This window comes from Xenopus laevis, chromosome 1S, assembly GCF_017654675.1.
Source record: "Xenopus laevis strain J_2021 chromosome 1S, Xenopus_laevis_v10.1, whole genome shotgun sequence".
Classification (NCBI taxonomy): Eukaryota; Metazoa; Chordata; class Amphibia; order Anura; family Pipidae; genus Xenopus; species Xenopus laevis.
The window spans coordinates 121,756,282-121,769,142 of NC_054372.1; the positions used below are offsets into that span (position 1 = coordinate 121,756,282).

The window sequence follows — 12,861 nt, forward strand, 5'->3', positions numbered from 1 at the left end:
TGTCCATCTGTCTGTTTATTATGACTGCCAGTATTTCAGTAATGGCTGCTATAAATTATATAATATGCACTGGCTTAAAGGAAAACTATACCCCCCAAACAATGTAGGTCTCTATTAAAAGATACTGAGTAAAACAGCTCATGTGTAAAACCCTGCTTCATGTAAATGAACCATTATCATAATAATATACTTTTTGAGTAGTATGTGCCATTGGGTAATCATAAATAGAAAATGGCCATTTTAAAAAATAAGGGCCGCCCCCTGAGATCGTAAGATTCACTGTGCACACATACAAACCACATGTAAGGTCACATGAGCCAATTAACAGACAGAGTTCTGCCTTTTGCTTCCTCACTTCTTCCTGTTACAGTTAGTGTTGTAGTATTTCTGGTCAGGTGATCTCTGAGGCAGCACAGATAGAGTCACGAAATGGTGGTTCAAGGCAAGAGATGTAAAAGGGCAATATTTATGTAAATATATATTCCAGTTTGGTAAGATTCTTTAATATGTCATTCAATTTGATATAAACTATCTGTTGCTTAAGTATTCATTTTGGGGGTATAGTTTTCCTTTAAGCTGGCTGTCTGGCCACATGGGCAGATTCGGGGAGATTTATTTGCCAGGCGACAAATCTCCTCTTCTTCACTGCGACTAATCTCCCCAGTCTGCCTTCCCCTGCCTTCCGCTGGCTAAAATGTAAATCGCTTGGTGGCAGGCACACGGAACGCTTTGCATTCTGAAGTCGTCCGAAGTTTTCTCATGAGGCAATTACGGCGACTTCAGAAAACGAAGCGTTTCGTGTGCCTGCCCCCCAGGCGATTTACATTTTAACCGGCAGAAGGCAGGGGAAAGCCGATCGGGGAGATTAGTCACCAGGGTCGGACTGGGAGGCATGGGGCCCACCGGGGCTACTGCCCCAGGGCCCCCTCCAGCCGCCACTGCCGCTCCGGAGTGCTGCAGGAGGCTAGTGCGCATGCGCGCGGCGCCGCGTTTGTGCGCATGCGCGCGGCGCCGCGTTTGTGCGCATGCGCAGCCCTTCTATTCTACCGCGACCCCAAACAAAGTGGGGTCGCGCCGCCCCACTAAGTAGCGGATCTGGGCCGGCGGGGCCCACAAGAGCCCGGGGCCCACCGGGGTTTTTCCCGGTGTCCCGCCGGCCCAGTCCGACACTGTTAGTCACTGAGAAGAAGAGATTTGTCGTCTGGCGACTAATCTCCCCGAATCTGCCCATGTGGCAAGACCCTTACGGATCCTGAGATAGTGATATTACTGTGTTATCCTTCAAACCTTCATCAAACAGTAAATATCTATTTAATGTGATTCATTATAAACTGTTAGCAGAGATAGGCGCTTCATATAAATGTAATTTCTGATCGAGTGAAGTGAAAGTAATTTTGGAACACACTGTGAAGTTACAAATGAAGCAATTAAAAAGGTCTTTAAAAGGTCAATATTTTTGTGTAATTTGAATGCATATTACAGGTTGTGTTTTAATGAACTAGACTTTTCTGAGACTGGAGAGAAAGAGATACATAACTTGATGAAGTGACAGGATGTCAAGTTATTTTCTTACCAGCTAATTAATATGTGGCTTCATTTTTCTGGCTTTGGTAAGTTTGGATTTTAAATAAAGTTCAGCTTGCAGCCAATATAGTAAGGCAGTAAGGCCATTTAGCCATATGGTAAGGCAGTTAGGCCATTTTTTGCGGTTCGATGAATTTCTCAAAAATCTGGTCTTTTGCTGCTCCATTGCGTGTATGCTTGTAGGAAGCTTTATCTTTATCTAGCATTATTCAATAATAGGTTCTCCACTGAATAATGTTTCTTCCAGAATCCACTACAGAGACAAAATTCCAAAGTTGGAAGCAGAACGCAGGAGGCAGAAATATGATGGATCAAGATGCTGCAATAATGCCATGGAGCTAGCACCTCATTCACAGTTTAGGGATTAATACATGAGATGGCCTTTGATTCATGTTATATGCTATAGATTCAAGTAATTGCCATAGGTGTCCCCTGTGAACAACCAAGGCCTTTGTAATATAACAGAGTTAATGATTTGTAGGATCCTTCATCTTTATACATTAACGTATATTTAAGGCTTTCATTTATTTTATAAGAAGCATAATGCATATTTCTGGTGCATTACAGTAGCAGTTTTAAATTCCAACTTAAATGCTTATTAATCCATTTGAATACAAAACCATGAAACCATGAAATGGACAAAACTGAGATCTTTTTTGTCTTACAAATAAAAATTGTTTACAGATCTATATTGGTACTATTCTCAATAAATGTTTCTATATATCCTGTTTATATAAGAGAACAAAATGTAACAAAGATGAGAATGATGTATGGATATATATCTATATAATCTTGTTTTTGATGTTTAGGTTTACTGACTTTGGGCAGAATAGGTAACTTGTTAAAGGAATTGTTCAATATAAATAAAACTGGGTGAATAGATGGGCTGTGCAAAATAAAAAATGTTTTCAATATAGGTGATGTTGATATAGCTGATACAAAACAATAGCCAGAACACTACTTTCTTGGTTTCCACTGATTGGTTACCAGGCACTAACCAATGAGTGACTTAGGGGGGGCACATGGGTCATAATTGTTTTTTGAATATGTCTTGCATGCTGAGAATCAATGACAAACTCACTGAACATTTAAATATAGAATGTCCAAAAGTCCCTTCGGTCTCCCCTTCTCTCCGACTCCCAAATTTCGTTCTCCCTCGAGTTCAGTAAATACAATAATCTTTCAATGGCTTGGAGTCAGCGCTAAAAAGCTCAGGGAAACAAGTAATAGCAGAAAGAATTATATAGTGTAGTAATTTACCCACTTTCTATATATCCACCACGTGTTTTTTCAATATGTCAAGCTGTCGCTGTATGTCAACACCAACTCAAACTACCACGTGTAATAGTTCTGATGGGTACTCATAGAAGTTTAGTATTAAACAGCGCACATCATTAACCATAGTTGCTTTACCAGGTATCCATCTCTGCTGTGGTTTAAAACAATGGAGCACGGAATAGTGTAAAATATTTTATTACATAAAATGTTATCTAAAAATTCACTCACAATTGTGATGTTTGTGCAGGCATGTAAAGTCTCCCTTTTAGTTATCCGCCCAAATGTTCGGTAAACTCTGGGGTTGGGGGTCCGACCACGGGCAGCGTTATCCTTGTGATGTAGTGTGCATGCCTCGTTTAGTCTTTTAAGGTCTCCGGTTGCCATGGGGATGCGTCCTTCGTACTTCCTCTTCTCGCCATGACAACCCAGAGCTTCCCTATTCCGATCTCATTACTATTTGCTCCAAAACTATAGGATGTGCAGCTATACTCACATATGGTCACGGTATATAAAATCCATATTAATAAATTAATCAATGTATATAAAATCCATATAAATTAATTTATCTTTTCTATCAGTTTTTCAATTTTTCTAGTGTTCCATTTTGCTTTTCCTCCAATCTCCATTATCAATTCATATGTCCTTTTCCTTGCATATTTTACAATAGGTTACAACATTTTACAACATTTTACAATATGCCACAGTTATATAATCATTATTTTTTGATTTTCATTTTACAGTAGCACCTTTTCCAATTATATGTTTTTCAAAATACTCTCAGAAAAAAAGCTCCAAGATTAAAAAAACCCTTCGGTTCTAGTGTATCTAAAGTATGAATCCATTTGCTTTTACGTCGTAGGGTATTGTTCACCATATCTCCTCCCCTCCGTTTCTCATCTACCTTTTCTATACCCCAATAGATCATGCCTTTAGGGTTTTTCTCATGTGCTAATTTAAAATGTTTATAAACACTATGTGATTCCTTCCCCTTTTCTATATTGTTTATGTGTTCTCTGATACGATCCCGTAGATTCCTATTCGATTTTTACAATGTATTGGAGGCCACATAGACATTGTAGGCAATATATTAAATTTCTTGTAATGCATTTAATGCACTGATCTTATGTTATGTTCTTCTTTTGTTGCTGTTTAGTTTAATACTAAACATCTGTGAGTACCCATCAGAACTATTACACGTAGTGGTTTGAGTTGGTGTTAATATACAGCGACAGCTTGACATAGTGAAAAAAACACACGTGGTGGATATATAGAAAATGGGTCAGTTGGGCCATATCAGTGTAAATTACTACACTATGTTATTCTTTTTGCTATTACTTGTTTCCCTGAGCTTTTCAGCGCTGACTTCAAACCATTGAAAGATTATTGTATTTACTAAACTCACTGAACACTTTTGTCCCATGTGGCTGCTCTTAAAGTAGCCAACTAAATCAGAGTTAAAGAGCTCACTATAGGCTTTATAGATTAGATTTTTGGCTAACTATCTATATTGAATTTTTTTTTATTTTGCACAGCCTATCTATTTACCGGGTTTTTATTTTATGCTGACCTGTTCCTTTAAATACCAAGTTACTGTCAATATATCTCACTTGCTTCATTTGTGTTCCTTTTGAAATAGCAAGTCACTTTTTCTAGTGTTTTTTAAAACATCATTTCACTTTGTGATTTTAATAAATGCCTCATAAAATATCATACTCCTCTACAATCATATAGAAATTCCATATCTTATAACATCTTTGCTCTTACAATCAGGGCTCTCCAATCCTACTTTAATTCTGTAATTAACTCCTGTTTATTAATTAACTCATGTTTGCTTAACTTGCTGATGCTAATTAAAGGACAAGGAAAGGTGAATTCAACTGTGGATGCCAACATGTTAGGCCCCCAGTTAAAAAATGTACAGGTCCAGATTAAAACTAGCATCCACATCTTGCTTACCTTTCCCAGGTATCTCTAGTACAGATGGAGAGGCAGATTTATCATTATAATAAAAGTGAAAAAAATTATACACTAACTTTTTCCATGATTTTTGTTCTTGAGCATTAGCATGTAAAAAAATACTTTACTTTTTAGTGGAAAAGAGAAATAAAATACTGACAAATCTGCCTCTTAGGCTCACACATTCGCATTAGAGTAAAATGTAAACAATATTACATTACTGACACTGTGCATGTGCAAGTAAGTCTGCTTCGAGAGGATTAGAAATACAAAAAAAGGGGGGTTGTGGTTGCACACCTAAGGCTAAATTTTAATATATTTAGGTACAATGGAAGTGCTACTGATCCAGGCAGTCAATTAATGCACATTCGCTGATGCTCTGTCTATATATTTTGTTAAATATGCAAGTGCTTGTATTTTAAAACAGATTTTTTTTTTATTTATGATCATAAAATTGATAAGCCATCATACCACGTCAAGGTAACCCCCCCGCATGGTGGTCCCTAACTTGTTTACCTCTGGTCATAGTATAAAAGGTCTTTTACCTCTCTGCTTTACTTGGAGTAAATGTCTCCTGTGCCTTGGCTTCAACTTGTGAGCTAAAATCCTCCCCCGCCACCTGCTTATGCGGCTTTTAAGAGGGAGTGACTGCCAAAACCAAAAATGTGATAGTGGAAGGAAAATGAAGGCAAAGTGAAGTGATATGTATAGCTGTCAATCAAATATTGCCTGCCCCTCCTCTATGCCTTAGGCATAGAGGCGGGGCAGACAATTACTTTCACTTTCCATTCAGCACTTCCTAGATGTCACTGGTCTCCACACATCCCCCCCATTCTCTTTACCATTTAATTGTGTAACCAGGGCATGGGGATCGACATTGGGTCCCCCATTCTGGTGCACAAACAAGATTCTCAAAATGATGCAAGGCTTACCTTAATAACAGTGTCCACAAAATGGCTCCTGCCTCCTTGCTATAATTATGAGTTCCCAGACTGAAGGAAAAAAGATTCAAATAATTTATATTGTGTAATTAAAGTTAATTTTGCTTGACCAATGTGATAAAATAGGACTATGAATATTTTTTTGGGTGACTGGTCCCCTTTAACCTTACCTTAACCTCTGTGAATTTGGCTTGAAATAAATGATGAATATATAGGATGTAACACTCTGCACGCTACGCTGTTAGATCCAGTAACTATGCACATTTTTCAGTGCTGGATGGCGTATACAGAAATATCAATTTCTATTAGCTTTGAATTTCTGTACCCACTCTTAATTGCAGAGCTTTTCTACTCCGGAAAAATTCAGGTCTTCGGTTAAGCATTCCATTTGTATTAATACCTTGGGTAGAAATTACACCCTCTTCAACATTCTTTCCTCTAAAAAAGTAGAAGCTGAAGCCCTTGACAAAATATATAAAGTTGAGTATGCTTGGCCAAAGTCCTGCGATCATACATTATTAACTTATTGATCCTGGTTTCCTTTAATTAAACAAAAAGTGTGTAACTGAACTGGGCTGTTTCATGCCCTGCCTCTTTCTCATACTTTCAAAAACAGTTCACCTTATAAAATGTATGAATCAATTCAGGTTGTTGTAATGGATTACATTTTTGTTGTAGGCTATTATTTGCCTTGATGAATCGTGGGGTATACAGAACTCTATTCTTCAGTTACTAATATTTAATGTTTTGATAGTCATCTGCTAAGGACTTGCAATTTAACAGCTAGGAGTCCATAGATTATGTATTAATTCTGCCTTAGGCAGTAAGGATTACTATACCACTAGAGAAACCTACCCTCTCAGTACAGTACATTGAATACTGTTCATGTGCTGCTAACAAGCCAGATGTTAATGATTTCCTTTCTTGGGTTGAGGTGGATCAACCCAACCCTGGGGAGAGGGAACTGTTTATGCAGGAAACCCCTCATTATCTGATATTTTGGCAGCACTTATGTAGAGTGATTTACATTTATCTTGAAAGAAGTTTAACATATATTAAAGCCATAAAGCCTAATACTTTATTCAGACCCAAGATTTTTGAGATTTGGACAGTCCCCAACATGTGCCTATGAATGTGTTAGAAACACCTCTGTTTTTGGCTTTTTACCTAATAATATAATGTGGGGTCACCCTAAAATAGTTTGATAAAACACTAAAAAAAAATTATGAATGAATAAATAAGCTTTTCTTGAGCATTTTTACTTGTTAATCTTGTATTTTGTTAATCTTGTATTTTGTTAATATTTCAGTGTTCCATTGGTGTAGAGGAATTTAAAAAAATAAATTGATAATGTAGTATATACTCAGATTGCAAAATCACATTGGTTAAAATTGGTTAAAAAGACGAGAACCAAGATGCAGCATGATTAGAGATGCAGATAAGTCTTGGAAGATTAAGCTGGCTGCCACAAGTGTATGTTTCTCCATGTACATATAAAATGTATGGGGGCCAAATGATCGGCTCAGCTTGATCTTAATGTTTATGGCCACCTTTAGGAAAGAGAAGTGACCTTTAGCTTTGCAACTTAGAAATCGTTTGTAACCTTTAATAAAAATGGTCTCAGTAGAGAATGCAGATTGAAAGTCAGATTGCATAGAAATATATATAGTGGTTGAAGTCCGCTTGTATTTGAGATTTTCTCCAGATGCAGTCTGTACATTATGTACAGAGCATCAGGATCAGACCTTAAGCAGGAGACTGAAATATCTCCTGCTTCAGTTTTCTGAAATTAAAAAATAATATAACCCCTAACTGTCCCTGTTTGTTAAGGTCACTAGAGGTACGGGATCTGTTATCTGGGAACCTGTTATCCAGAAAACTGGGAATTCCTGGAAAGCCCATCTCCAATAGACTCATTATAGTCATTATAGTCACTGTATAAAATGCTAAGTCTAAGTAAATCACATCCACTGCCATCCCAGATTCGAGGTCCCTGCTTACCTTCTCATAAAAATAAATTAAGTTACAATTAAGTGACAAGATCTATTACGCATAAAACCATGATGGCAAAAACTCATAATATTATGATTTGCTATGAAGTCCAGTATCGTATCCTTACTAACGAGGCTGAGAACGGGATGCTGCTCCTGGTAACTAAGAGCCGAATTTCCGGTTTTCAATCAGGAAATTCGGCTCTTCTAGTGCAGAGCGCCCAACTGCGCGCTCTGCATTAGCGTCGTGGAACCCCACCCTGTCCCGGTCTGGAAAAGTGAGTACCGTGGGAAAGGGGGGGCTGAAAAACGAAGCCCACCTCAGGCAGTGAAATTCGCAGGATCGGCCCTGACCTCAATGAAGCCTGAAAAAATAAGTAAAGAGGTTTGGCAATCACAGAGCTAAGCTCGCTAAATACCCTGGGATGAATACCATCTGGCCACGGACCTTTGTTTATCTTAACATGTTCTATTCTCTTTTGAATCTTCTCATGTGTGAACCATGCATCATTAGTTGTATTACTAGAATTAAGACTATTAATAAGGAAAGCTTCATTAACTGGTTCCTCATTTGTGTAGACAGTGCCTTGTACTTAATCCAAACTAAGATATAATTAATCCTTATTGAAAGCAAAACCAGCCGATTGAGTTTATCTAATGTTTACATGATTTTCTAGTAGACTTAAGGTATGAATATCCAAATTTCAGAAAGATCTGTTATCTGGAAATCCCCAGGTCCCAAGCATTCTGCATAACAGGTCCCATAACAGCTACTGCCTAGAAAAATGTTAATTCATCTCTTTGTGGATATAATGGACTATGTTCCCTATAACAAATAATAAAGTAATAGAATCTGAAGCCCACTAAAAATACTTTCAAGTATATTATAATAAAAATGCTAATGTATCAAAATCTAAGAAACTTTCATAATTTTTTCTCAGTTTGTCAGATACAGATCATAAGACTGTAACATGATTTACCTGATACCTAATAACTTTTTTAGTAAATGGCCACATTAATTCATAAAGGAACACACCATGATATAGGGAGTGGGAGACTTGTAGTTGAACACTATAAAGTTTTGAAGATGAACACATTAGTGGCTTTATTCACAGTCCACAGTTTCTGTAGGTCTTACTTTAAACAACAACTTTTAATAATCATTTTAAACAGTACACGGCCACTTGGCCATCCTGCTGCCTTCCTCCTTGATTCTAATCTTTCAGATCAGATGACTCTACTGGCACTGGACAAGGCTTTCATTTAGGGGTGACCTCTATGTGGTAAAAGGACCTTTCTAGTCCCTGCTCCCTGACTGGCATGGTACCTCTGGGGTGCTGACAACATCATTCATACCATGATGTTGAAAACCTACTCTAAAACCTATCCTACCTAACAGCGCTCTGGTGAATTTAGTTATTCAGTAAATAACATAAAATATACTCATCAAGTAAAACCTACTGCTTACAAAACTATAACCCATGTCAATCTTCTCCAGCACTAATACACTTGTTATTTTTTTACCTTGAGCTGCATGGCATTTCCATAGGGTTCTGTTGAACTGATTTAATAAGCTTGAGAACTCTAGAGTAATTAAGTATAGTATTGCAATGATTTGATCTCAGCATCTCTTAGGTCGTTGGTTGTTTTTAGGCAAGAAATTTGAGAAAATTGATAAATTTCAGGAAAATCTCAGTCTGCTGTGTGTGAGATTTCTAATTCTCACAATCCGTATTGGATCGGGCAAAGTGTAAGGATTCTGCAATAGCTTTTAATTTGGAATGATTAATATTTAAGCCTGACAGGGAGCTCAAGTTCTTTTAACATTTTGAACAAATTTAGGCCAGAGGTTAATGGGCTCGTAATTGTCAAAACCATTGAATCTTTTAAAATAGATTTCACATTATTTCACAATATTGTCACAAAGAGTAACACCAATCTAAAATTCCTTATCTTGTGCTGACACATTAATTTGGTGGACTTTATGGCCATTGCCCTTTGGATTCTTATTTTACCATTCATGAGGTTGATATGCTACAGAATCTGGTACAATTGTCATTGCTAGAATGCAAGTGTTGCAAGGAATCTATGGCAAAACAATCAAAAGGCTGAGGGAAAGCTATGGCGAAACAATCAAAAGGCTGAGGAAAATACACAGGAAAATGTATTAAAGTGTACTCTCATACACATATTTAATATATTATTTTTGTTAATTTAATTATTTGTATGCCATAATTTTCCGAAAACTCTGTGCTATAAATAAATGTATATATAAATCACACACACGGGAAAAACTGATAACTACCAATATATGCTGTCCTATAAATGTAACTTATTTTTATTTTATTTGTATACATTATACCAGCATATTTTATTATGCTTGTCCATTGACATATATTTATTCATATATATATATATAGACTCAAAAAAGTAGCATTGGATACTTTTATAAGATTCTTACCGAATAAAATGGTTACATCTAAGTTATGGTGGTAAATTTGTGAATGTTTTAGGTTTTTGCATGAAAGTGCATTTCAGCGTACCTATGTCTTCAATAACAGTAGATTATGATTACTTAATATGATATAAACTGTTGGTTAAGTATTCATTTTGGGAGGTTCGTTTTATTTTATTGCTACAGTCAAACGAAAGGTTGAGAATATAAAAATCCTTTGCAATAGAAAGAGGCGAATACCGAACTGAATCCTAATTTGCATATGCAAATTAGGGGTGGGAAGGGGTAAACATTTTTTACTTCCCTTTTTTGTGACAAAAATTCATGCCATTTCCCTCCCTACCCCTAATTTGCATATGCAAATTTGGATTCGTTCGGCCGGGTAGAAGGATTCGGCCAAATTCTGTTGAAAAAAACTGAATCCTGGCCGAATCCAGAACCGAATCCTGGATTTGGTGCATCCCTTATAAAAATAAATAACAAAAGCTGAGCAGCTCACCTTTCTATATTGGCAGAAAGGGTTTTGGACCACTATATGTATTATAAATGAACTAATGAGAAATCTGACAGAAAAAAAACCTTAATTTAAGTACAGAAAGACCCCAAAAATGGAAATAGGCTGACAATCTTTCTAAGAGCTTTATTGAAATATATTCCATTATGAGAATTTCTGTTTTGGGATATGTTTTATGTAAGCATTGGGAAGTAGCCCAGTTTTTCACACAGTTCTTGATAATCACAGTGGTTTATAACACTTAGCAAATGTTTCCCTTCTTGGCAGGTGGAGTGGATACAACAGCAGGTGGTCAAAAGGAGGATAAAGAGGGATTATAAACCGACTAACACTCAATCCACTTTTTTCAATGATCCCAAGTGGCCAAGCATGTGGTATATGGTAAGTATTCTCTTTCATCCTCTTTCAGAAGTAAATGATTTGCGTGTGCTTTGTATTACATGCAGAAATACTGTTGTTTCCTTTGATTTAAAAAGAGTTTAAATAAGGTCAAATGATCTTTGTGGATCATTTTATGATTGCAGTGTACATTTATTGTATTGTTTATTATCTGTATTAAATGAAATATACAACCTTGCAAGATCTGCCATTGCTCATCTAAGATTATTTTAATGCATCCCAGAAAATACCTAAACTGCATAATGATTTTTTTAAAATAATTCTAAATAATGTTTTTTTGTGGATCATTTTATGACTGCAGTGTGCATTTATTATTCTGTTAGTTATCTGTAATAAATAAAATATACAACCTTGTATGATCTTCCATTGTTCATCTAAGATTATCGTAATGCATCCCAGAGTATACAGTACTTAAACTACATAATTTTTAAAAAAAAATAAATAATATTTAATTTTTAACTGACAAAATAGTACATTGTATGTGAAGGTAACTGACTCAGCATAGTTCATGGCCAAGGAATTCCTTTTGGGTTTAAATATTTTTTAATACCTGGTGCTCCATCCTACAGACAGACCTCCTTATCCAGAAAACCCCAGAGCATTCTGTAAAAAAGGGGTCTACACCCAAAAGATGTTGTGTTAATAAAAGCACTTTGCAGTAATTTGTTGCTTGGGTTGGTCCTTACTTAAGAATGTTGTAAATGTTAAGATAGGTAACTATTGCCAGGAACTATTTGTTATTATATAGACCTGTTTATAACTCCACTTGTAATTAATAAAGCTAGCCATTCCAGCTACAAGTTGTTAATTTGTTGAGGTTAGCCAAGGCCAACAAATAAATCAAACGGTAGGCCTTGTATAGACCTGTTGGGACTAAGAGTACATAGGCTGATGCAGGCCTTGCCTGTTAGGACTTTCTTGCCAGCAAAAACTATATACATTATGATTGGGCCCAGCTTAATGTCAGTCAGGATGTTCTTTGTTTTGTCTGCGTCCACTGACCTGCTCACTCAGTCAGAAGTGGGTGGGTCACCACATAAATGGCCAGCATTAGTGTAATTGCTGTGACCTAGTCAAACAGTAGTATAGGTTTATAATTTGGATGCAAGCAAATGGATAGATTGAAAGATGCTCCAGAGGGTGGTAACATATTAGAGTGAAAAAATATTCCCTTTTTTTAAAGGACATGCCAACCCCAAAAAAAAATTTTTGCCTAATAAAATAAAACACAATTATAAGCAACTTCCCAAAATGAATGTATTAACAATTGTTAGTGCTTTTAGTTATTTACAAGTGAAATTGCTATTAAAAAACTGTATTTGCTTAACTACTGGTTGTTACTTTTAAAACAATGTAGCAAAAGCCAGTCTCCTCCAGCAAGACAGGAGAGTAAAACCGTTGGCTTGTGTTACATTGTTTCAACAGTCGGAGCCATTAGGGCAGAGAACAGAAAGGGACAGACAAACGCTGCTTTCAATAGCAATACCTATACAAATAACTTAAGAGTCATCTACAGTTTGTAAAGGATGTACATATAATGCAAAGTTTCTTCGAATTATATTTGCTTCTATTAGGCAAGCAATCATTTTTTGGGTAGACATTTCCTTTAACATAAGCTGATTGACTTTTTCTTATGTAAAATAGGTGCATAGACACTGTTTGAGACTGTGATACTGGGACTTGAAGTCCTCCTGCTTTCCACGGTGGCCTAAGCACAGATTCTTTTGGAAAGCAGAAGTACTT

At 36.5% G+C, this 12,861-nt stretch overlaps 1 protein-coding gene across 1 annotated transcript in view; it reads left to right on the forward strand.

Moving 5' to 3' along the window:
- Positions 1-12,861, forward strand: part of pcsk5.S (proprotein convertase subtilisin/kexin type 5 S homeolog) — a gene marked incomplete at its 5' end in the record, with an annotated part of 230,007 nt that overhangs the window by 29,428 nt on the left and 187,718 nt on the right. The window contains 1 exon segment of the mRNA NM_001092999.1: positions 10,987-11,100. Within this exon segment, the coding sequence (NP_001086468.1) occupies positions 10,987-11,100 (114 nt within the window).